Source organism: Vanacampus margaritifer, chromosome 16 (genome assembly GCF_051991255.1).
Source record: "Vanacampus margaritifer isolate UIUO_Vmar chromosome 16, RoL_Vmar_1.0, whole genome shotgun sequence".
NCBI lineage: Eukaryota > Metazoa > Chordata > Actinopteri > Syngnathiformes > Syngnathidae > Vanacampus > Vanacampus margaritifer.
The window spans coordinates 2456520-2483961 of NC_135447.1; the positions used below are offsets into that span (position 1 = coordinate 2456520).

General features: G+C 39.7%; 1 protein-coding gene across 5 annotated transcripts in view; it reads left to right on the top strand.

Annotated features, from left to right (window-relative positions):
• The window catches only part of LOC144036137 (uncharacterized), a 134475-nt gene that overhangs the window by 78464 nt on the left and 28569 nt on the right, over positions 1-27442 (top strand). For all 5 annotated transcript variants that reach the window (XR_013288592.1, XM_077546502.1, XM_077546504.1 and 2 more), the window contains one exon: positions 10355-10407. Coding sequence is in view for 4 of the 5 variants with exons in the window: in XM_077546502.1 (XP_077402628.1) it covers positions 10400-10407 (8 nt within the window). In the remaining variant the exon portion in view is untranslated. The remainder of the gene's footprint in view (positions 1-10354; positions 10408-27442) is intronic.

Genomic DNA, 27442 nt, shown 5'->3' on the forward strand with positions numbered 1-27442 from the left:
AGAGATATGGGGAGGGGACACACACATATTTACACATAAACAGGGTTGTCAGCTAAATTAGAGATGATAGATGAACCATTATGAGATTGCTATCCAGATCAATTTAAAGAGTTGCGTAAGAATTACGGATGATACTTTCCATAGACGGGGCGTTCTTTGACATTTTCCAATCATGACATTCATTTCAAGAAGTGCCTTTCATTATTTTTATATTCCAAAAGGGGAGGAAAAAAATGAAATACAGTTGAAAGACCTCATTTGATAGATGGTTGAATAGCACTTGGACTTCATGGATAGGTTAAAAAGTCCCCGCGAGAGGGACGGGACGACGAGGGTGTTGGAGACGGAAGTCAAAAGTTGCAAAATATCTTTCAGCTCGGCTCGTTCACATCTGGGTCAGTTGCCACCCAGACTGAACGTTCCGCTCTGCTTCACCGAGCACCCAAGGTGCAGGCAGAAGTAGGCTGCGGGCTTCGTGTGGAAAGTTAAGACTGAGATACAGTTTGTCCTTAAAGTTGCTCTGTGGTGAATAATTGGAAGTGTCCCCAAAGGCCGTGCGGTACTGCAGGCGGACAAGAGTCCTCACTTTCTTTCAGGTCGGTTCAGGTTTTTATAAGACTTTGGATTTAAGATTACATTTGGAGTTGGGAGTAGTTAGGACCATCTCATTTTTCTGTCCGTTCATTTTCCCGCTGTGCAGGAAGTTAAGCAAAAAAAACAACTAATTTATAGGGATAGACCGGCCGATAATCAGGACCGATATTTGGCATTTTGACAGATATCGGCATTGGCCTTTTTACAAATCTGAAAGCCGATAAAGCTGGTGTCTCACTGAGCGGTGAATGTTTGCGAAAGTAGCGAATTTGATCAGCATCTGGAAGATGTTTTGACATTTCGAACATGTTCAATTTTTTTGCTGTTCGTGAAAATCTTTTGAAACCTTTTTTACGAACCCTGACGAAAATCCCACATTAGCTACATTCGCATTTATTTGTCGCTCAGTGAGATACAGGTAACTTTATTTTTTGGGATTTATTTAAATTCCTACTTTTTGAATTAAAAAATGATGCTGACACTTTTTATTTTTAAAATTAAATTGAATTGAATTGAATTGAAAAATGTTGCAAAGCTTTATTTACAGTAGAAAACAGTAGGAACTATTTACTTGCTTAGTTTTTAATTTGGCTTAACACATGCTGATGGCCCCTGCATTTTTTGTTATAATTTTTAAAAAAAATTGTTGTCAATTCTTTACATGATTAAAAGTAAAAGAAAAAGTTTTTTTTTTTTTTTTTTTACCCTAATATTTTAACTCTTTCACTGCCACTGACGTTTAAAGACGTCAAGTAAAAACCTACGCTTCACTGCCAATGACGTCAAAAGACGTCATCCAATGATTTTTTTTTTTTTTTTTTGAAACGGGTAGAGGAAACCCTCCCGCATGTCTGGTCAAAGTTTCAAGTCTGTCTGTTGTGCCTAAGGACTATTTTTGGCCCCTAGAGGGCAGCGATGACTCTCTTTTGACAAGATCGGGTGGGCGTCAGTAGAGGCGGAGCTAGAGCGTCGAGCAGGAGATGAGAATGGAAGACAAAGGAAAAATGGCGGCCGGTCGCGAGGAGCTCACACCCGAGACGTTTTTTTCAAAGACCAAAAGCATCGCTGAAAAAGCACATTGTTGACGATGATCATCATAGATGATGAAGATGAGGGTGACTCCATGGTTGGAAAGCATTGACGCGGCAGTAGAAGACGTTAGATGGAGCTAGATGGAGCTAGATGGAGGAGGGAACGGGCAATGGCGAGCGTTTGCAAGCAGCTCTACACTTACAAGACGAAAGGCATCGACCAACGCTAAAATAGTGCATTGATGACGACGGTGATCATACTCGATGATGATGAAGGTGAATCCGAGCTTGACGGCGAAATTGGAACCGCTGACGCGGCGGCTATTACGGTGTCGTAACGCGGAGCGCAACCGAGCACGCACAGGCGGACGTTCGATCGGACGACGGAGAGTGCCCCGAGTCCAATGCATATTCATCGGAGGAAGTGTGTACAGTCTGCTACTTGCTTTTTATTCCCCGGAAAAAAAGGCCGTCAAGAAAGTGTAACGTTTGCACGCAAAACGGACCAATGTGAAAGTGAAAGTAAACTGTTGTGCGAGTCCAGCGGCGTCTCCTTGCACGCAGGGGAGCGTTACAAAAGGAAAAACTGTATTTGAAACATCCACATAATTGTAAGTAGTACCACAGTTGCACACATTTGGAAATAGTTTGCGAAATTGTTTTGTCAAATTGTTACACTGTTGAATGGAAATAAACGTATTTTGCAATCAAAAAACACTTTTTCATTGTTGGTGAAAGCGTTTTACAGAAGTAAAGCACTATTTAGGTGTTTGTGGCATCATTCATGGACAAAAAGAAGTGTACAATTCACTAGAGTGCATGAAATAACATCGTTTCACAAAAAGCTCTTTTTCTCCGTTTTTTGTTTCAAAAGAGAGCATTTCGGTGAAAGTAACCATTTTCTATTGTTGATTACTGAAGAACGGAATAAGGTAGAAACAAACTTTTTTTTTCTGATGAAAGCTGAGAGTCCAATCTTTCATTTGGTAGTATGTGTGTTTCCATAGTCCAAACACAACATTTTCTGTGGACCTTGAAAGATCACTCAAAATGCTTAAATCGGCTGGCAGTGGGGACAACCCGTTTCTGAAAACGTCTGGCAGTGAAAGAGTTAATATCTCTCAGTGAGATACAGGGAACTTTATTTTTTGGGATTTATTTAAATTCCTACTTCTTAAATTAAAAAAATGATGCTGACACTTTTTATTTTTAAAATTAAATTGAATTTAATTGAATTGAAAAATGTTGCAAAGCTTTATTTACAGTAGAAAACAGTAGGGAACTATTTACTTACTTAGTTTTTAATTTGGCTTAACACATGCTGATGGCCCCTGCAATTTTTGTTATAATTTTTAAACAAAGTTGTCAATTCTTTACATGTTTAAAAGTAAAAGAAAATTTTTTTTTTTTTTTTTTTACCCTAATATTTTAATATCTCTCAGTGAGATACAGGGAACTTTATTTTTTGGATTTATTTGAATTCCTACTTCTTGAATTAAAAAAATGATGCTGGCACTTTTTATTTTTAAAATTAGATTGAATTTAATTGAATTGAAAAATGTTGCAAAGCTTTATTTACAGTAGAAAACAGTAGGGAACTATTTACTTGCTTAGTTTTTAATTTGGCTTAACACATGCTGATGGCCCCTTTAATTTTTGTTATAATTTTTAAACAAAGTTGTCAATTCTTTACATGTTTAAAAGTAAAAGAAAAAGTTTTTTTTTTTTTTACCCTAATATTTTAATATCTCTCAGTGAGATACAGGGAACTTTATTTTTTGGGATTTATTTAAATTCCTACTTCTTAAATTAAAAAAATGATGCTGACACTTTTTATTTTTAAAATTAAATTGAATTTAATTGAATTGAAAAATGTTGCAAAGCTTTATTTACAGTAGAAAACAGTAGGGAACTATTTACTTGCTTAGTTTTTAATTTGGCTTAACACATGCTGATGGCCCCTTTAATTTTTCTTATAATTTTTAAACAAAGTTGTCAATTCTTTACATGTTTAAAAGTAAAAGAAAAAGTTTTTTTTTATTTTTTTTACCCTAATATTTTAATATCTCTCAGTGAGATACAGGGAACTTTATTTTTTGGATTTATTTAAATTCCTACTTTTTGAATTAAAAAAATGATGCTGACACTTTTTATTTTTAAAATTAAATTGTATTTAATTGAATTGAAAAATGGTGCAAAGCAAAGAAAAAGTCTTTTTTATTATTTTTTTTTTACCCTAATATTTTCACTTTTACTGCAAACAAATATCGGTTTAAAATATCGGTTATCGGCCTCCTTGGCTGCTAATAATCAGTAACGGCCTTGAAAAATCCATATTGTCTTTCACTACTAATTTGCTTTTAACTGGCGAATTTTCAAGCAGGCAACAGCGCAGAGTTGCTTTTACTCAGTTGTTGGGTTGCTACTTACTGTATGTGAGCAAAGCATCCCACTGTGATGGCGCGAAAGTCGGGAGCACGGGTCATCTCTTACAGATGGCTCCCCAGCCTCCAAGTCCTGCTGTCAGGAGGAATGGACACGCTCCGTCCCTCCCCCGATGACCTGATGGGGGGGGTCGCGCTCCCCATTGAGCAAGCCCATGTTGACTTAGAAAAGACATCGAATGAGATCTTTTTGGGGAATTTTACTACACACACACGCATGCGTACATGCTTGCGCTATCCGAACCTGATCCAATTCATTTGCCGTCCCGCTGCTAAGAAACGGGCATCCGAGTTTGTCCTCACGTGGAGCTCACCGCGGTCTCGAACAGCGAACCGAAGAGACTTGTCGCACTTCTCTCCGTTGAGGATCAAACTGGCAACGTCTGCGCCGACTGTCAGATTATCTGCCATGCAAGCCTGGGGGGGGGGGGGCGGGGGGACTTGGCTCCGAAGACTAATAACTGTCAACCGGCTTCAGACAAAGTCACGCTGCTAATTTCATTATAGACACACCAGCCTTTGTCCCCAATCCAATATTCTATTATTAGAACATACTAAACATTTTCTTCCATCCACTCTATTCTCAGCCTTTGTGCACTTATGCTAAACATCTCCGGGGTGGGGGTGGGGATGGGGGGGTGAGGGGGGGCATCTTCTTTAGAATTTGATCACACCGTTGCCTTGTCGAGGGGAGAGTTGATTGACTCCAGCAGAAAAGCTGAACTGATTTTTATTACAGATTTCAAAAGAGGTGCAAAGGAGACGCTGACTCCAAGGACACCTCATCTCACACTCTTGGATTCCATTACTTAAATATAACGCCGGGGGGGGGGGTGGGGGGGGAGGTGGTGGTGGAATCCTATTGCTAGGGATGGAATCCATCTTGAGACAATTGCACTGTTTTAAATCACCTTTCAAGACCTTTTGATGATTTGCCCTTTTTACATATTTATGGAAGTCTTCGTGTTTTGGAACCTGCATCCCTTGATCAAGCATTCCCGATGGCCAAAGAAGGCTGGAAAGGGAGAGCCGGAGACCTTACTTGGACGGCAAGTAATTAATAATTTAGCAGGCAACCAAACATTGATCGATACCTTTTTAAAGCAGATAAACAGGAGTCCCAACATGCTGACATCAGCACAATGTTTGCTTGCCTATAGAAGTGGAAACGTCAGTTTGGGGGCGAGAGTTTTCCGAAGTTTCTTTCTTAATTCTGTAGTAGCGCCGAAATAGGAACTATTTTTAAACCCGTCATGAGTCTGTGATCCTGCCTTGGGTTCTTAACCAGTAGCTGTCAGGAATGGGCGGAGCCTCCTGCGGACATCGGGTCCTCCTTGCAATCAACTTAGGTTTCTAAGCGTTTTTTTTGTTTTGCTTCGGTATTTGCATATCATTTTTTTCTCGTGTTCCTTTTGTTGCGGCTGAGTCTGTCTGTTATTTGTCTTTCTCGTGCTTTTTATATGTCTTTTCCATCTAGTGCAGTTTGGAATCTGTTCCTTTTCATTCGACTTCCACCCAGTTACTTCAGGTGTGCCCCAAGGCTCTTTCCTGGGGCCCCTGCTTTTTTTTTTTTTTTTTGTCTACCTCCTCTCCCTGACATTCTTGTCATTGAGGTTTTATTTTTCTGCATATATATATATTCTGTAATTATTTTTGCCACCAACTCTTAGTTTTGCGCTTTAGTGTTCCAAATGTGATCGAATGTGCTGTAAGACACCAAAGTGAAGTGTGGGAGCTTTCATCAGAATTATTGATTCCTAAAAAAAAAAAAATCTGCAAACTTTTCACACTATAGGGATGGAGCATAATGAAAGGACTTCTATGAGCGATGTGGAATTTATTGTTGATTTATAATTTTCTTGAAGTCGCTACTTCTCATTGCAAACGAGTCGCCAGCTGGTGAACGAACAAAAGAAGACGCGCTCCTGCTTCTTTATTCAGATCCACACCCAAGATTCAATCGATTCTTTGTCGTCTCGACTCTCCACAAAGTTTCAAGCGATAACCCTAAAAAACAAACGAGCACAGAAACGCTCACGTCCAAAAACATTACCGCCTTGGCGGAGGTAATACAAAACCCCTTCCATCTGACTCAGCTCCCAATCAGTTTCTACTCCGCACCCTCCAAATTGTTCGGTCGAACCAATTAGACTGGACAGGTTTCTCCCTTTGTGTCCTTTCGGATATAAACAGCTGCCTCTCAACTAAGCGGCTCCAACATTTACACCAATTAGCTGAGCCAAAGAAAATGGCTGCAAGAGCGTGTGTATAAACCTCCGTAAGGGTTTAATGGCCATTAAGGAGAATTCCTATCATTTAAGCCACGAGAGCTTTTCTAGCTTAGATTGGCTGTTTTAATTGTCCAAAGTGGTGATGCTGCCTACATTTTATTGAAGAAAAAAAAAATGCTTTTTTTTTTTTCTTTCTTTACAGGAGAGCTCAGTATTGTTCATTCGATTTGACATCATCATTGCTCTCCTTTTTTTTTGTTGTTTTTAAAAACCCAACAAATCAATTTCAAAAAATTTAATAAATGTTTTTTTTTTCTTTTTTTTTTTTTAAATAAATATACATATATATATACATATACACATATATATATATATATATATATATATATATATATATATATATATATATACTTTTTTTTTGTATGTGGGTGAGTATGTGTATGTGCGTGTGTGTGTGTGCGTGCGTGCGTGCGAGCGTGTGTGTATTCATCAGTTCACCTAAAGCCCATTAAAAAAAAATCCCATACTAATAATATAATATAATAATAACTTGCCAAATGCAAAAACATCAACGTAAGTTATCACGATGTAGTGGCTCTCGCTAACAGGCAGAATTAAGTAACCAGAATTATGTAAAAAAATTCTATATAGACCATGTTTCTATAAATTTTGATATTTGGTTTTTATTTGAGGCAGATATTTTTTCCATTAAAATGTGATTTCTGAGGAGGTTAGACCATTGGTCGATATTCAGAGTTTGTTTATTTTTCCAGTTAACAAGAATTGTTTTTTTTGCGATAGTAAGGGCTACAAGTGTAGATTGAAATTGTTTATGTGGTAAGTCAGTTGTTGTTAGGTCACCTAGCAAACACAAGTTTGGAGATAAAGGTATCCTACAGTCCAAAATAGCGGAAAGTTTTTCTAAGACTTTAGTCCAGAAATACATAACCGGAGTACATAACCATAAAGCATGAACATAAGTGTCTGTAGTGTTTTGTAAGCATTGGAGACAAATGGCGGAGTCTGAGAGTCCCATTTTCTTCATCATATATTGAGTAATGTATGTTCTGTGAATAATTTTATATTGGATAAGTTGTAAATTTGTGTGTTTTGTCATTTTAAATGCGTTTTCACAAACTTGAATCCAAAAGTCAGGTTCCGGTGCTATAGACAAGTCCTCCCATTTCGAGATGGGTAAAGACATTTTATCAGTATATGAAAGTAACTTATATATTTTTGAAAGTTTTTTTGTTGTTGTCGGAGAAAGCTTGTTAATATCTTTAGCTAAAACAGGCGGTTGGAGCGTACCCCGAAGTGTTGGAATTTTTTTCTTTATCATATTTTTAACTTGTAGATAATGTAAAAAATTTCCGTTTTTTATATTGGATTTTTGGAGCAAGGATCAAGGAAAAAAAATGCTTTTAATGAACACGTCATTTTAGCAGCGGGGGGAAAAAGTGCACTATCATAGCAACAACAGGGGTTAAAATTCACAAGTGTGTGGAAAAAGTGTCGAGGCGGTGTCGTTTGCATATTCATTTCTGTCAGAAGTCTTCTCCATCTCGTAAACCTCTGTAATTACATTCCAACAGAGGGAGGAATTAAAGTCACTTCCGTCTATTTGGGATGACGGATCTGACGGCGAGCAGTTATAAAGTCCTCATGTCTGCAGACAAACACACATAAATCGCCACCTGTGTCGACGCTGCTCGGAAGGCTGCGTAATTAAACATTGTTATATGAGAAAGCGAATGACTCCATAGTCTGCGAAGGTGCCATCGAGATGCGGCTGATGGCGGGCGCCGTCGGCGGGAGGATGATTTAGCGGGCCGGGCTGGCCGTACGAAACCTGGCGGATTCAGTCAACAGCCAGGAAGGGGAATCATTTGGAAATGATTCCGAAATGATTCCGCCGTTCTCGGGCTCCGTGACACATTGATGGAGCGGAGACGGCGGCCGTGAATGAAGAAAACGGCGCAAATTGGTGTCCCTGAAATGTCATTTCTTCTTTCTCACGGCTCACATGCGTAGAAGTGATGTCTTGGGATGACTTTATATTAAAGCACCACTAAGGAACTTTCAGTTGATGTTGATTATGGCGAAAAAAGCGGTAATGTTATGTCTGAGGCAAGACCACATTTCCCATGAGGACAAGCGTATAAATCTCCTTTTCTACACAGGAATGTCCGTTTTTACAATTATTGTTTAAGACCGAACCGTATTTGAATACAATTATCGCAGTCCGTTGGTTTGCATGTGAGATATTTGTGTGCTGACTGACTTGTTTTTTTTTTTTTTTGTTTTTTTTGTCAGCAGACGAGAGAGACCTACGGGAGCCAATTAGAGGGTGTAATGTTAGATATGACAAAAGGGAGTGGGTTTGGTCATGCCCACTCGTCTCTGCCTTGTAGCCCCCCCAGCTTTTATAGCCAAACAGAGGTTTAATAAGAGAGGTGTCTGGCGCTCTCATCTCCTCCCCGACACACAGGAAGCGCACAGTGGTCACAGAGTTTGGGTTTAGATGAGGTCAGCGCCCCCGCGGGCTCAGCTGCGAGGGAGAAAAGACGGCCAAATAAGCAAACGGGAGACTCGGAGAGCTGCGGCGCCAGTTACGGAGCGACAACTGGCTGCTTCCCAAAACATACGCAATAATATGAGATATGAGATCGGACGACACATTTTGCCCCCCCGCGTGACATCCTTCCTTTGAGCAGGACCACGACTGGAACTTGCACACGCAAAATCAATCTGCAGGGTGATTTTGTTGAGAGGGAAATTGAAACTAGCATTTTGAATCCCCTCAGGAATTGCATTTGAATGTCAAGAGGTGCTGGAAGGCCAAAGTGTGGTGCTTTCTTCATTTTTTTTTTTTTTAGTTGCTTGGTCCGAGCATTTTTTTTTTTTTTAATACCAAACATTTATTTTCACACCATTTTCTTTTGAAGAATTTGCATGTAAAAAAAGAAAAAGAAGCCAAACTGGAGTCATGTGGTGTGTCAGCGTTGCTCATGTGTGCTTCTTATTGTATATTTATAAAAGAACCTAAAAAGGTCGATGCATTTGGTAAAAGAAGCGAGTTTGCTCAATCTTGGTTTGTTGCTTATCTTGTGACAGAACATTTCAAATTTGAAAAGTGCCATTGAAAAAATTTGCATTAAAGATGGCTGGCGGTGAAAGAGTTAATTTGCCGCTCGGAGCCGCACCAACCAATTTCCCACTCAAATCGATCTTATTGGGTTAGGACTAAACTAAACAACGACATTTGATTGCATCGTAACAAAGACTTGTGACTGAAAATGGCTGATTTTTGGAGGACTATTTGCAAAATCCGGTGGTCAAAGCAGCCTCCAAGCAAGAAGCTAAATTGCTCTAGCTACTCTTATTGTTGTCGTTGCCAAGGTAACTTTTCTCACATTATGTAGGTTTCCCAAATTTGAAATACTGAGAAAGCAGTGGGGAACCGCTGCCAGCTTTTCTGCTCGTCCATCCGCAATGATTTCACTTCTTAGTTGTTAGATTGATATAAATCTCTGAATATCACAATTGATCTACCAAGCACATCTTTGTGTGGAACTTTGATACTTGTTTTGATGTACAATCATTTCAATCAAATTCAGTTGCTGCTTCAGATCCTTTCGAGTTATTGATCGAACGCGTCAAATGAAGTCCATATTGCAATTTTTATTTTGTACAGAACCTTTGGTTTGGAGTTTCTTTTGTTTGGCTTTAGAGCACGTGTTGCCTTCAAGGAGCGTCAGGTACTGAGAGTTCTCTGAGCCAGTGTTTTGTACGAGGCATGTATCATTTATTAGGAGGCAAAAATGTTTCATTTGAAATGCCGAAATGGAACTCATGTCGTCATGACATCTGCCAACAACGCTACAGCTGCTTTTGACATTTCGGACGATGTTGGAATGAATAACATATCGTCATTGTTATCTCCATGATTATTTTGGACTTTTTTAACGTAGCTAACTATTAGCATCATTAATGCAGCCAACCAACGAATGCAAAACATGCCATATTTATAAAGCGCATCTCGTTTCCCTTCCAGCTCTGTCCTTCAAACGACGTCGGACAACATGAGAAATGAGCGACAATGACGAGGTAAGCCAATCACTTTTATTGATTCAGTGGCAAACCTTGGAAAAAAAAGAGCAGATGATTAAAAGTGAACGTCATTTCTACGGCTAATTTGCTGGTTTCAATGCAACGTGTTGTGTGATTGTTCTGAGGACATTGTGAGCTTTCTGAAGTGTTTTATTTTTTTCCCAGTATGTCTGCTTCAAAATGTGCCAAGTTTGTCTAATAATAATTATGCATATGGTGCGTTCTTATGAAGCATGTTGGAACACAGTATTGCCTCTAAAACTGAAAAAAAAAAATTTTTTTAACCTTTTTTTTTATTTTTTTATTTTTTTTTATCGGCCAGCGAAGATATAACAGCAATCCCCGGAGACCATTTTAATATGCCCACTGGGAACAAAACAGTGATTATATAAGAGAAATCTGATTGGAAGCTCATAATTGGATGCTTTGTGCAGGGATTCGCAGCCTTTGTAAGATCATTAGGTGCGCCTTGGGAAATTACACTTTTTTTACTTTTTTGCATTACATTTCATCACAAAACACGATTTATTTACTAAAAAATTATGTACACGCTAAAAACAGTTGGGTCAACTATGGGTCAAAAATGGACCAATCCTCTTCTTGGGTCAATTTGACCCAACTTTGAGTCAAGTAATGGGTCTTTTAGTGTGAAACAACTCTTGGTCAGATCCTTTATTAGTGGATCGTTCAATTTTTCTATGCATAGTTTTGACCCAACTGTTTTTAGAGCGTACTTTTGTTCAGCTATCTATGGCAGTGACATATAGTGACACTAGATGGCAGAAGGTACATTAAGGCTTTATTTCCACCTAATGCCATTTGTTAACAAAATAATCAGTGAGATTTCACTCTGTGTTAGTATATGTTTAAGCAAATTAAAATCTTTGAGTCTCCAAAGTGAGCTACGATAACAGCTGAAAGAAAAAAAAAATGGCATATTTCATTCAGGATGTTTAAACGTGATGATCAAATGCTGCTATTATTAGGTGAAATGAAAATAAAATACTTAAATAACCCCAATTTCAAATGAAATCCAGCAAATAGCGATCTCCATTTGCCATCTGAGCAATCTTTTTTTTTTTTCTTTATATATTTTTTTTCCTCTTTTTTTTTCCTATGGAGAGCTCAGTATTGTTCATTCGATTTGACATGTCATCATTGCTCTCCTTTTTTTATTTTTTATTAATTTATATATATATATATATATATATATATATATATATATATATATATATATATATATATATATTTTTTTTTATGTGGGTGAGTACGTGTATGTGCGTGTGTGTGTGTATTCATTAGTTCACCTAAAACCTATTAAAAAAAAATCCCATACTAATAATATAATATAATAATAAATTGCCAAATGCAGAAACATCAATGTAAGTTATCACGATGTGGTGGCTCTCGCTAACAGGCAGAATTAAGTAACCAGAATTAGGTAAAAAAATCTATATAGACCATGTTTCTATAAATTTTGATATTTGTTTTTTATTTGAGGCAGATATTTTTTCCTTTAAAATGTCATTTATGAGGAGGTTAGTTAGACCATTGGTCGATATTCAGAGCCATCTGAGCAATCTGATTGGACGTTAGTACTTCATTTAAAGTCACAGCAAGACAAAAAACACGTGAGCGATTAGCGATTAGTTGATGTCATTGCGAAGTCGACAAATCAACAAGTGTTTACTTCCCAAAAGCTTCTAGTTTGTCAGTTTGTCACATCATTTTGTATAAAATTCTGCCTTAATATAGAATGCCATTTAAAATATAATCTTTTCTTGTTGCGCAACATTGAAAAAAAAAAAAAAAACCCACAGAGGTAGTGCCTTAAATCTGTTCCTTTGTCACTTGACCTTGGCCGCTGAACATCTCATAAAGACGCGGGTGACTTCAGGATACGAAAATGTGCCTGGTGCTTTTCGAATGTGCAGCCGAGCAATCGGATAAAGCAGCATTTCACTCACCAGGATGGGAACAACACAAAGCTCAAAGTGTCTTATAAAATGGCTCACGTAGGCTGCAGTTGTCATGAGTAACTGTCTCTCCAAAAAGGACATCGGTGCCTTTACAGCCCTTTGAATCTCGTGCAATCGCCCGCTTGCTTTGAGTGTGACATAAATGCTATCAGGAATCCGTTAGAGGTTTTTCAGGTGAACTTCCTGCCGTCTGCCTGCTCGGATGACACATTGTACGAAAAGGAAATGGCAGCAAAATAAGTGTGAAAGCATCGGCGGCACTTACTGACCTTTTGGTGATGAATGTTTTCTTTTTGACTGGCTTGTTTTTGGGTGTCTTTTAGCAAAGTCAGTCGTGCCAGCGCTAAAGGTTAACGTTAACTTTTGGTTTGTTTGTTTTCACATGAAATATGATTTCCTGTTGTCATTCTCTGGTTTACAAGAAATGTACGCACCAAAACACTGTAAGGGTTTAAAATAAGTGCATAAAGCTACAATCTTAAACAGTTTTTGTGAGTTGAGTCACCGTGAGTGCAAGCTAGCAACCAATGTTAGCAAACTACCTCTAAAATTCACTCACTGTTCGTCTAAAAGAGATATCAACACATTTAGAAATATTTGTATTTTTATTTATGTTTTTATCCTTATGGAAATTTGGTGACCGTCGTCACGAGGCGAAGTGGTGCCAGCTAGCTTGCTAGCTTGCGAGCTCTGTGTCGTAACCTCAAAATGGATGCCAAATTGCCAATATGCTTTCCTCTTTATTCGGTTATTGTTGTTCGTCTTCAATACAAAGTGAATTGGAGGAGTTGCGGTCTAAATCTGAATTTTTATTTTTTTTGAACACTCGCGGAAGCCAATAGGGACACAAGGATTTAGCATACCCGCATTAAGCAGTAACATGCCACAACTTTCCCCCAAACGTGCCATTTTTCCAGCTTGGCCTTTTGTCCCGTACTCCCTAAAGTATTTCGATTACCCTAAAGGCCACAAGCCGGCTCTCGTGACATTTATCAATCAAGCAGGTCAGCGCCAACAGAGAAAAGTGGAGTTGCACAGCAAAGAGCACTTAGCCCGGATAAACAGGCGGCTGCTCCCATGGATCACTGCGCCGCTAAGTCAGCCACCAGCCACCAGGAGGACATGGAGGAGGAGGAGGAGGAGGAGGAGGAGGAGGAGGAGGGAGGAGGAGGGAGCGGGAAATTCTGGAGTCTGTGTGTGACTGACTTGGAGGCGGGCTTCGGGGAGAAACACAGGCCCGGTCAAAATGTCATCAGCGTGCCAGCTTAGAGCAGCTTGAAAGGCTTTGGACTTGTGATATTTATCCTGTGGGCTTTGCTAGCGAGGTGGACTGGGAGAGAAAATATCTATAATTTCATGGTGTCTTCAGGGGAAATCTGATTTCAGACGGCTGGCAGTCTGATAAATCGCAAGTGCCGTCTGCAAGCCCTTCCTGGAGGGAGGCCACGCGTCTCCTGTATGTCAAATTTGCGTCCGTTTACAAGCAAGGTTTTTTTTTTTTTTTTTTTTGTATTTGCCCACTTGAGAGCAGCACTTTAGCAGATTTAGCTGCTCTGAATGACTGGATTGGATTTGACGCCCCCCCCCCTGGGCCGCGCACACGCCATGCATTATATCCTTTAAAAACACTTGTTGGAGTTAAAGAAGGTCAGCGATGGTTTCATCTCTGCGACGAGTCCAAGCGGTCCCGCTGCGCCTTCACTCGTTTCTTTTCAGGGAATTACCGCCAACATCCTCGCCATCCCGCCATGAATTTTTAACAAGGAAATCGTATCCTATTAATTCAATACAGCCCGCTAAAATTCAATATGCTGTTTAAACAATTTGATTTCTCTGCCCATCATTTATCTCTGTTTATATTTAATGTGATTCCTCGCGCAGACTTCCAAGGGGGGCGGGGGCGGGGCTGGGGGGGCAGTTTAGGGGGGGGGCTGCAGCAGATGACAGAGAAGAGGAGGAAAGAGAGAAAACTGTCAGAAAGAAAAAGTTCTCATTTAGTGGCGCAACCTGAGTCCCACAAAAGCTGCTTTCGCACGAGCTCATTATAATTGAACTCAAGCTTCCCTTTTGATGCCGTTCTTGATGCTCAGGTGTGAAAATTCACACACGCCTTCCATACTTCCATACTTGTGTGCTTGAACTTGTGGATATTACAACACCCTCCTTTATGTTTTTGCGCCGCTCTCGTATCTGCAGCGAGGAGTGCGTCCTCATCGGAAAACATGCGCGTGCTTAATAAAATGATTGGATCAGCTATGAAGCATAGAATCGTTGGCGAGTTTTGAAAGATGGGATCAAACGGAGACAGTTTTCAGTTCCATTAAGTCGCGTCCAATAAAATCCATTCATCTGCTTATTCCCATCAGATGAAGATAATGACGGGTGACGGGGAGGGCCTTCTTTATGCCAGGATGTTCCCTTTCAGTATGGTTTAGTTAGATTTAAGGCCTTTTCACACTGCACTTAGTGTGAAGGAGTTGAAACTTGAAATGACGCTTTCCACAAAATGCTAACGTAGCAGCCTAGGAGGAAATGCATTTAAAAAAGAGAGAGAGAGCGAGAAAGAGAGAGATTTTGCCGCTGGTTAGACCACACATTATGTATCGATCGTTGTTGCAAAACAAAGGTCAAGGTCAAGCTTTATTTATATGGCACATTTAAAATGCAGTAAGACTGCCCAAAGAAAAAAATGCTGCGATAAAAACAATACAAATTAAAATAGTAAAAAGGAGCTGCCCGGTTCAGCTAGCATACATTTAACTCATTTGCTCCCAAGAATGTATAAAAACATTATATTTTAAATATTGCCATGGTACCAAAAAAAAAAAAAAAAAAAATGTTATTATAAAGTATTTAAAATATAAAAATGAAATAAACACATTATTTTATAACAATGAAATAAATACGTGGTGGCTAATCCACAGATTTTTGTCTCATAGGAAAGTAGTAATTGGGATCAAGAAAGTATGACGTGATACAGCTTATGACTTGCTTCTTTTTTTCTTATCCACGACAGGTCTAGAGATAATTATCTTAGTATTTGATTGGAATCTTAATTTTCCAAAAAATGTCAATGACAAGATTACAAAAAGCAGACATGTAAAGCCACATGCATCCATATGGCACTCTATTGAAATTGGGTGCGGACACCTGATATTAGACACAAAAGAACAAGCACAATACGCGCCACCAAAGGCCTTGATATCGTGTTACGCAACAAGTCACCTCCACGCAGACACAAAACATCCTTTCACCTCAATTGTCACACAATCCCAGCATATCATTTACTTTTGCACAAATCTCCAGGTCAATTGCAAAGTGTGAAGTTGCGGGGTGGGATGGAGGCGGGCGGGGGGGGGGGGGGGGGCACACCCGGGCACCCACCCACCCGCACATCCGCAGGCTTTGATGTGAGCCACGGCTGTAATGATTCGAGCTTTGCTCATCTCATTTCCTTGATTGAAGCTGTAGTGCCGCATCAATAATTCATTCTCATGTATATTTCAGAGCTTCAAATCATGTTTTTTTAGGTTTCAGTTTGATCAGTCAATTGCAAACACATGTACACCTTTGCCAGGCCTTCTGTTCTGATGCTAATTCTATTTGGGACCCGGCCCTCTCCGCGAGGCTGATTTCCCAACTGCACGGCATCTGCCTGCCTGATCTGACTGTGTACGCTTCTTCTATGAAAGCCGGCTTCTGTCACCGTCTTGAAATGTGCGTCGCGCCCCCAAAAAAATGTTGCTTTAAATGTAACACCAACATTCACAGAGAACATTTTGTCAACAGAATGTTATATTCCATTCGCACTCGAAAAATGATAAAGTACTTCAGATTTGTATTACATTTGACAGAGCCATAAAGAATTGAAACTTGTGAAATGGGATTTCCCATTTTAAATATGAGTTGGGCGGAACCTTGTACATTGAACAAAAATACTAAATCAAGTGATTTGAACTCAAAACAAGTCAACTCTAAGTTTATTATATTACTAAATAGTTAAAGTTTTCCTGTTGTGAAAATTGTCTTTCCCACATTTCACGACCATGAAATGAGTTTGCATAATTTATTATGCACACAATGTAAAGATATAAGTATTGTGCTAACACTGTTGCCATAAATTGTTCCAATGTAAATGACTGTTTTAGCCCCCCCCCCCCCCCCCAAAAAAAAATCTTCATCAACACTTTTCAGGAGAGCTCCAAAATGACACGTTTCTTCAAATATTAGCATTACGTGTGAACCGATAGCTTTGTGAAAAAATTTTACCAAATTGTGACATCGGAGGTTTCGGCTCGACACCAGTAATATGAAGTGGTACCAAGTCTGTATTATTTATTTATTTATTTACGTTCAGGAAGTAGAAATTTGAAAAATACAAAATTGCCATTAATTGCATGCAATTTTAGGGAAAATTGCTATATTGGGATATATACCAGTAGGTTTTACTTTAAAATAATCGATCATAGTTTTTGGGTGAAATTTGATGTGAAAGTACTAATAGTATTGGTACTTAGTATCGGCATCAGACAGCGACTACTTAAGAGTTTCTTTGTACATCCCCAATTATTATTAGTTCTTTTCTTTTATTATTTGATTGTATGGTGTCCTTGCGTGCTTTGAAAGGTGTGTACTGTACCGTCAAAAAAATGAATTATATCTGTTGGATCAGGATTAAGTATCTACAAAATCCTTTACATTCACTTTGCATCGGATAAGATTTGACCCGATATCAACGTGATCATTTCAGCACCAAACCAAACCAAAAATGCTTTCAAGAAATACTTACTCATTGTAAAAGTCTGTTTCACATAAATAAACAAATCAATGCAGATGGAAACGCATTTCCTCAAATGCTGGCACCCTCTCTAATAGATGCCAGGCCTCAATTAATCACTGGTGTACAAGTAAATAAGTGCAACAAAATAACAGGTGGCGCAACTCGGTAGCTGTAATTACCTTTACTCTGACTGATGCCGCCATGTGTTTGGCGTTCGACTTCATTGCGTTACTCCAATCACGCCGCCTGAAAAGCAGAACGCAGCAAGAGAAAGTGCCGCGTCACGCAGCAAGGGGGCGTCGCTGAGCAAAAATGGGGCTTTTCAGATACCAGTTGATGTTAGAATTTGTCTTATAGGAGCAAAAATTTGAGATGGATGGATGGATGGATGGATGGATGGATGGATGGATGGATAGATAGATAAAATACTGTCAATTAACCCTGGAGAACCCACGGGTCAAATTTGGCCCTTATAAATTCTGCTACTCAAATAACAGATTTTTTTTTTTATTTTTTATTTTTTACAAATTTAACTTCAAAAGTCCAGAGTGCCACTTCTGACCCCTATACGGGGCCATCTAGTGGATGAATATTGCACTTACATGAGCCAGAGTGGTGGTGACAAGATGGCTAAAATGGAACAAATAAAACAAAAAATACATATTGTTCAATGTAGCTGTGTATTTGATTGATTATTTTCTGAAATTCTAAATAGTTTACTGACAGTTTTTGTTCTTCAGATTTTTTCGAAATGATACCCCTAAATCCCAATGGGTCAAATTTCACCCTAATCCTAAATTAGGGAATAAATTGAAAGGAACATTGAAAAAACATACATTTTGATGTTCAGTGAATTTATAGCAGTCATTGAATGTATAATTCATAATTTTCCAAAGATGAAAAGGGTTCTTGGGTTCTCCAGGGTTAAACAAACATGATTCATGCTTCTCTTCTGGAGAGGGGTTTTCCTGCGTGTGTGCGTGTGTGTCCATGGTTCTACCCGACTGGCCAAGTAGTCGGGTACAGAACGGTCATTCTGTCAGCACAGATGGACAGGAAAAAGCCCAGGGGGGGGTCAAGTGCCACACCGCAAGCTCTGCATTTTGCATAGTGTAACGTTGGTGCGCGCAATTCTGCGATGTGTGTGCGTAGTGGACGGACGCCAAGCCCGTCCCGCTGGGCCTCGCATGCAACAAATGCCGTCCCGAGCTGCTCGGGTTGCCCTCCAACACGGCAGATCGCACGCACGCGTACACACGCACTAATGGAGATCATTCGAGTGTCAGCCGATGCCGTGATCTCCCGTCACAATCGTAAAATGAAGTGAAAAGATAAGAAACATAGCAAGGGGCGCGCACGTTTGTACGCCATCACAGTCACGCAGCGGAAGCTCCATGCCGCTAATCCCACAACAGGCAATTAGATGCGCAACAATCTAATAACGCAATTTTTCACAGACCAGGCCGCGACTCCTGATTTTCCTCTGCTCGTTTATCCTTCTGTTTTTATGGTTTCATTTCCTTGGGATGTGTGATTGTGTGTGTGCGTGGAGTGTGAGTCTTAGAAAGATAAGCTGTTCAATGCCTTTTTTGATTGACAAGAGTGTTGTCAGTGAAGTTTTGTTTCACAGATTAATTTGCTCCCATCTAAACTTTTTATTTTGTCATTTTTTAATTTTTTTTAAAAAATTTTAAATTTTTAAAAAAAAAAATATATATTTTTATTTCTTTTTATTTTTATTTTTATTTTTATTTTTATTTATTAATTTTTATTAATTTTTATTAATTTTTATTAATTTTTATTTTTTATTTTTTCCATATTTTTTTATTTTATTCTTTATTTATTGTTATTTTTATTTAATATTTTTTAAACTAATTTGATTATTTATTTACCTACTTACGATATTTATGAATTCATTTATATTGCGCTGGCACAAATATCGAGCGCTTCTTATTATTTCTATAAGTAAAAGCTTCCGGCTCGCCAACATCTTACAACAACATCTCACCCCAAAGACCTCTTAGTGCACTTTTGAGCGAACCATTTCTTGAAGCCAAGATGTGGAAATACAGCAAACAAGTTTGAGTTTGAGGGCTTTTGTTTGCTTCAAGAAAACCCGTTGGCCTTTTTAATGTGGGAATCGACGGAGATGCCAAGCGATTCCCAAGCACAATAAAACAAAACAAAACAGTGTCAAGAAAATATCAGCACGTTCTCTTGTTCAGTTGTGTGTGTTTTTTTTTTTTTAAAACATCGCAATGCACCCATCCGACCGCTGCCGGTGGGGCCAATTTCGACTTCTTAAAATAATATTTGTTAAAAGGCTCCAAATATTTTTGCCTTATTGTGTCCAATGAGAAAACTGTTTGACTCCATTTTTGTTATCAGTATTGACATTGGACATTTAAATGATCTTCCTACTTGTGCTTAACCGCAAACAAAGTTTGGCTTCTCCGTTCTTTTATTCTTTGGCCATTATCGAACCGAGCAGTCGATGGCAAGAGGCTGTTCATAAAAAGATTGATTACTAAAATGATCACTTCCAAAATGATGGCTATGCCCCGCCCCGCCCCGCCCCGGCCGATACCACGCTAAGCATTTGTTTCCTCTTGAAATCACTCCATGCCAAACAGTAAAGTGGCCTTATTTTTTTTATTTTTTTTTGACATGGAAATCACACACAAACTCATACAAAAGCTTTACCTTCACTGAAAAACCTTGTGATTTTTTTTTCTCTCTCCCTTCAAAGCTCTACAATGTTCGCTTTGAATACTAACGCACTTTTATATTGAGCGCCTGCTGAAAACTTATTGCTGCACTTCTTATTTATTTTAATTATCTCTGTCTATTCTGTTGTTTTTCCTACTGTAAACTACTGCTGCACTTCTTATTTAATTTGGATTTTATCTCTTTCTATTCTGTTGTTTTTTTTCCTTACTGTAAACCGCAGCTGGACGGAGTCCAGGAAAAAGTGCCCCCACGGAGAAAATAAAAGTATATCGTATCGTATCGTATCGTATCGTATCGTATCGTATCGTATCGTATCGTATCGTATCGTATCGTATCGTATCGTATCGTATCGTATCGTATCGTAAAAGCAGAACATGACTTTTACGGAATATGCAAGCATTCTATATTATATGTTTTTCCTTAACTAATAGCATCCAATCCAAAAAAATCAAAGAAAATTCTTAAATATCGTAGTTATGGCTAAAATAATATGCTTGTGTGTGCGTGACAGAAACAATTAATACGGCCTTTGAACATACAGATTTTTTTGGGGGAAAAAACATAAATAATTCATAATTTTTTAGCTTAAAACTACGTTTCTGCCAGTGAGCTGACAAGCATTCGGTGCTTCATGCTTGGGGGCTGCACTCGCCTCAGGCTGCTGGCGGGTTCCATTCAACACCATTTTGAGTCAAGTGTGCAGATTCAGTCACATGGCCGATACAACTCAGAAACCTCGACTTCATTCTGTGTTGTAAACTTTCTGCCTAAAGTACATTGAGCTAATGCCACGTTCCCGAAAAACGTATTTCCACATTTTTACGTTTTATTTTCTTCTAGAGCATACAGAAGGCTTTGATGCAGCCTCTGACCTGAAGAGGTCGCGTAAAGCAATGGTAGTTATTACAAAAAAATGACCAGCAGGTGGCAGCAGAATATAAGAGATCAACCAGGGCCATGTTGCAACAAGCACTTTTCCCCCAGTGTTTTCAACAAGTTTGTGAATAATGATGAAACTTAGCTATATTCAAATGCTAATTGCTTCAAAACGAATGAAAGAAAAGACTCTAATCTTTCTTTTGATAGATTTCATGTTTTTAGAGCAATAGAACACAATATTCCGTGGGCCTTCGGTCAAAATCCAGTAAAACAGCTGGGAGCAAAGGGGGTTGCTTCAGTGAAAATGGCTGCCAGTGAATGAGTTCTTTAGCAGTATGATGTAAATAAGAAAGCACACAAAAAGGTTTGATTCTTGGCCAATGTTAGCATTTTATGAGCATGTGGCGGACGTCACTTAACAGAAAAGTTGAGCTAAGCTAAAGGGTGACCAGACGTCCCGTTTTGATTGAGACAGACCCGATTTTAAGTCTTGGGTTTTCGCAATGTGTATGTTAATCACACAGTTGTCATAGCGATTCATACGATAAACCCAATCAAAGGGAATTTTTTCTATTAAATTTCTTCCAATTTACTTTCACGTTCATTCTCATTTTTATCCACGTCTAATCGTAAAAGTACTTCCTGTTGCCGTTGTCTAAGAATCATGGGAAACGTAGTTCTACCGCTGCGGTCGCTGTTTCGCAAGCCGAGCTTTTTCGGCTGGCATATTTATCAATGTTGCAATGCGGGAACGGCGCGAGGTCAACGGCGCAGCCGGCTTCCAATAGTTGCCGGGACTGAGCAAAAAAAAAAAAAAAAAAAAAAGTTGGATAATGTGGAGTGCATTGCTAGTTTAGCCTTGTTGAACTGGCAGCCAAGATAGCATTTAGCATTTACTTTACAAACACAACAGTTTTTTTTTTTATAAGACAAATGAATGTCTATTAGTCGATATCAGCTTTTCCTCCTCAAAATAGGAAAATTTCGTGTTGACGTCGGAACCACAACACACAAAGATGGCGTCTGTAAAGCCGACATTAAAAGAGTCGACGTATAGTGCAGTGTCTGGAATCTGTCCCTGTTACGAATGCTGCCTTCATCTTCTTGACGTTAGCAGCTGAACATCTCCTTCATCTCTTATTCTCACCCCCACCCCGCTCTTTATTTATTTATTTATTTATTTTTATTTCGACAGACCCCAAACGCACAAAAGTCACCACATCCCCCTTGAGAGCATTTCTCACAACTTTGCAAACACTCCTCCTGCTTTTGATGTGTGTGTGCGCATTTGTGAGTGTGTTTTTTTTGATGACGCGGTGCGTTTGGCTGATCAAGGGCACTTGCGGCGAGGACAGTAAAGGTGAACGGATAAACACACACACGCACGCACGCACGCACGCACGCACGCCCGCTTTGAGTTGTGTGCCAAAACACCTGCGCATTTGAAAAAGGTGCAGCGGCACAAAGCTCTTCCCTTCCGCAGCCATGAGGTGACACCACATTGTTTTTTTCTCTCCCTTTTCCTCCCCCTGAGCATTTGGATTGGGAATAAGAAGGAGCGCACTGAAGTGAGAGGCCTGATGGTTGCTTTCAATCTAACGAACTGCATTGATCTGATCGCCCTTCGCACTCGTTGACCGAGGAAGCACATTTTTACAAACAAGCAAAGCGCGGAGAGTCTCTGTCGCCGAAATACACAGCTGCGGCTGATCAAACATTGCCTGTGAAAATATCCATTTCCTCTCTATGGTGATATTCTTCTTCCTTGACAATTGCACCATGTTTTTGTGGTTCATAGGTGTGACCCGGTTCATTCTTTTAAAAATCATTTATTCATGGGGATCACTAGGGGGGGTGTTCGATACCGGACCCATACCAGTACGAATACTCAACTCTTGAGTAGTCACCGATACCATTGCTAAATATCCATACCACTAATCGTAAACATTCCCAAAATAAACAATGACAGGTCATTTTAAAGAAAGATCGATATGACCCAAAATAGCCTTTTTTCCTTAAAATTGCTTGAAAGTAAATGTCAAATTTTGCTGGCCAAGCCTGCACTGCATACGTTTGCGTGCTTGCGACGTCTTGCGTCGATAGCGTTAGCTAAATCTGCCATCCATTCAAATGGAAAGTTCCAAGAGGCAAAGCAATGTTTTTCACTCGTGCGTCTGTGTGAGGAAGACGAAGCGAGTGTGTTTGCGCGAACTGTATGAGAGCAAAGCCCTCGCTGTAAACATGTCGACGCATCACCAGGGACGTCTGCTTCCTTTTTTGTCTTTCTGCCGGCGGAGCCGACTTCCAAATGAACCACACGCGATGGGATGATGAATCCGCTCGTCGTCCCGCTCTCCGTCAACCGGAGACGTCCATCGGTGTCCTCCTCGTCTTCCTCTTCTACATTTGAAAGGAAAAACGGTCACATTTCTGTTTCTTAGGCTACGAGAGTTGTGCTCTTTTAATATTGTTTTTCCCGCGAGTCTATCACAATTCATAACAAGCCCAGAATGAATGGATGACTCGGCAGGTATGTTACAAAAGTGTCAAGCTGACATTCAAGGCCAAGGCGGCGTAATTAAACATGTCTGCTGTCATGGGACTTGGAACGCACTCCCCTAACCTTTTCTTATATCGCGTCTGTCAGAGTCCATACATGAACATGAACGCCTCTGATGTAATTAACTTTTCTATTAGCACGTTGGCCTCAGAGGCAGACTGAGCCTCGTTTTGAAAAAAAAAAAAAAACCCCAAAGAGGTCCCTACATTTTCAACCTCATTAATGATCCGGCGCTAATTAAAATGCAGACTTTGACGCGGGTGATCTTTCTTAAATTCTGATGCTTTTCACGCCGAACATGAACTAATTTAATTTTTTGAAGCAAAGCAAAAAAGCAGATGTTGTTCATCATTTAAAACCAAGATTAGTTTTCAAACTTAGAAATGAATTATTTTAACATTAATAATATCCTCTTCATTGGGTTACATAAGGTTTTGAGGAGGAAGTGTTTGCAAACATGGTTGCCACCCTAAAAAAAAAAGCGGATTAACTCCTCCAGTGCATACAAAAATAGTTCACCGTTCGGATGTTTGCATATAAATAATGAAATGTGTTTCCGGGTATTCTTGATCAAAGGTTATTAGGTGTGATTATCTCACTATCTATACTATCTTCTACTGACAAGTTATTGAGTAATCAGATTCTAAATTTCTCTTAAGGATTTTACATAGTATCTTGAGGTTTTGTTTGCGGGTTTTGGAAGGATCCAGATGGACGTGCATGGTCCAGACTTGAATATTGTGTTATTTTTTTTTTAAACGGATCAAATTTGGAAAGTTCCACCATCCGCGTTGTCATAGGCAACTAACCAGATTGGATTTGTTACTTCCACACATCAATGCTAAGTAAGTGACTTGTATGCGTGGGTTGCTATGGCAACAACATAGTCATCCGGGGATGCCATATCCAGTACAAACATGAACGTGTAAATAGTGTGAAAAATGCAAACCCCGTCTTTGTCTTTACTGCTAATTGGAAACTTGCAATTATTTGGTGTCAGTCAACGCCTTAAGACAAAGATTCATCTTGTTGCTCTTAGCTTTCAGTGGCAGAGTTCAGTTCAGTTAAGTTAAGTTGAGATTTGCTTGCCTGTATTTTCTGAAGACCTCCACCATGTTGGGTGCAAGTAATGTAAACGCGGCTCTAATATGCGATTTGAAATCTGATTTCCAACCACCTCCCCAAATGGTTTTTCAATTAGGATGAATGTGATTTTAGTCGATAATAACAAAAATCAACAAGGCCACGGAGAACAGAACCGAAGTCTACTCTCTTGCAAACAATAGAGAAATGAAATCAGATGAATGACAATTCTTAATGATGAAAACCCACGCACGTGTGCACGCCATTTTTATCGTTAAGGTCAACAGACATGACGTCATCATCTTTTATCCCGCATAAAACCCTTGACACCAGCGCTGCCGGGCTTCTTACGTTTATGGCAGGGTCAGCTAAATTGCATCAGCGAATGCCAAATGAAAAATCAATATTTTATTATTCCTAGCGCAAATCCAAAAGGCCAAGTATTATTATATTAATTCAAATGACAGCAGCATGGGAGAGTCGTGAACGGTGTTGCCGGGTACACTCGAATATCGACATGATTTCGTAGTCATCAGTGAAGCAAAAGCAAAGCCGGTGAAATGACGCAATCATCCATAGAATAACATGCTAAAAACATGTCATCTACTTTTTACTTTCCACTATGACCAATACAATACATTCATCATTCATGCATCCCTCCATCCATTTTCCATCCTGCTCATGTGGCTCACGGTCACGGGGAGCTGCAGGCGGACTAGAACCCGGACGGGTTGTCAGCCAATCTCAGGCCTCACGTACTGTAGAGTCAGACAACCTTTCGCAGCATCACCAACGGGGAGCTGAACCGATGTCGGGCGAGTGAACCGCCGCACCGGCAATGACCTCCCGAACGTCTACTTCGTAAAAAAATGCAATGGTGTATTTTCTCACGTTTTCCTAAGCAGCCGCAGTGTAAGTTCTATTCCACTTCCACTTATTTGTCCGTAAATGAAAAAGCCAAAGAAAATGAAAACTAAAAACTAAAAAGGCACCTGACAGGTTGGTGACACAAAGTAGGCGCCATTAGACCAGATGAAAGCAGGTCTAAGTTGTGGTGCAGGGGGATGATTGTCACGACAAGGACATGTGATCGGGGAGGGAAGGTGGTCTCCAAGCGCCTGCTTGAGTGCTTCTCTTATCCAGCCTGTTTTCCATGTCTCCCACAAACAACACAGGTGTTTCAAGCGATCAGCTCATCAGCAAGCTCTGCATGTAGCCTGATAACGACCCTCAGCTGGGTGTGCTGGGGAGACATGGAAAACAGGCTGGATAGGGGTACTCGAGGGCCGGAGCTGAGAACCAGTATCTTATTCCACAGCAAAGGAAGTCGAATTTAATTTGAATTTGAAATACGTGTGCTCCAAAATCATTTTAAAGACTTGCAACAAAGTATTTTGGGAAATGAAGTGCTGTTGTAAGTGTTGTGTGCATTATTAGAGCTGGAACGGTTTTTGAAAACCGTTCAAATTTTGGTTGCATTCCAATTTGGGGCGTTTGATTATGAAATTTCATCAAAGAAAAGCTTGTTTCCTATTTTCCTAAAATCTTGCTCGCATCTCTGGAGAATCGATGTAAAGACTGCATGTTGGCAAGCTGGCCTCTTATGTGACTTTCATTCAACACAAAAGCCTTTTTAAGGGTTTGAATAATCCCAAAATGACTCGACAGTCGCATATTGTACAGATCAGATCAAATTGCTTGGACAACACGATGGCACATTTCATCCTCTTTGAGTCGCGATGCGTGTTGTTGTCTCCTTCTTGGCATTTCCGTGTCTTACACACGCCGGCCGTTCGTTCTCCGTCAATGATGAAGCGACAACGGGCAACATTTATTTGAGGACGGACAAACTCACACTATTGATGCCATCGTGTCTGGGCTCGTCGAGTCGTCCTCCACTTCCTTCCTCTTCGTTTCTTTCCGCTCTTGGTAATCCGGCCATTGTCGTCGCAAACACTTTTTGTATTTCCAACATAATTGGATGTCCAGACGGGATTGGCACAACAATTGTTAGCCGTCGCTCTCCTTTTTACAGACAACTCCACTTTGTGTCCATGTGAAGAAAAGGGAAGAGATTTTGGGAGCTTTGGAGAAATGAATGCATTCTCTAAAACATAAAAGTGACGATTTTCAAAACAGAAATGTCCCGTTTCAAATGAAAAACACATTTGCTCGACTCTTGGGAATTGATACGGTGATTGGTGTCATTATCACAAACGTGATCATTGAGGCTGAACATATTTTTTTTATATATTTGGTTCAGAGAAGATTATTTTCGAACCTCCGTCGATTTCAAATGAGATGCTTGAGACAGCTGAGCTCCAAATTGAAATCATTATGCGGGCCCCGCACCCGTGTTATTTTCACTCCAGTTTGTCCTTCAACCGTTCATTTTGAGTTCTCCGCCTGCCGACGATCATCCCTCGCTGTGTCGAAGCCAGATCTCCTTCCATTTTGAATATCAGATCCAACATGACGGAGGCCGCCGACTTCTTTGTAACGTCTGCCGGTCGCAATTTTGAACGATCTCATCACTCTTGAGTTCAAATCGTTTTTTTTCAGCCTTTCCGCTGCGCGGCGTTGACGAGGCGAAGCGGCAGAAAACCAACTGCGTACACTCAAAAAAGTTACAAAGTTGGCGAGTAGAGCTCTAAGTTGAGTCCCGCACGGCGGACTTTGTTTGCCAATTCTTGATAGATTTGCGGTGAGATAAGAACCGTATCACCTGATCTGAGATGCTTGAGGTAGTTCAATAGGCAACCTTTGCTTTATCAATCCGATTTAGGCTAACATTTTTTTTTTCTTCTTCTCAGGAGAGCTCAGTATTGTTCATTCGATTTGACATCATCATTGCTCTCCTTTTTTTTTTTTTTTAAAAACAAACAAACAAATCAATTAAATTTTTTTTAATAAATGTAGTGTAATAAAAAATAGGCTAACATTTGTATGCTAGGCTTCCTCCCAGCAAAAGCGCTTACTTTATCAAACGTACTTCTTTGAATACATGACCACAATCCGCAC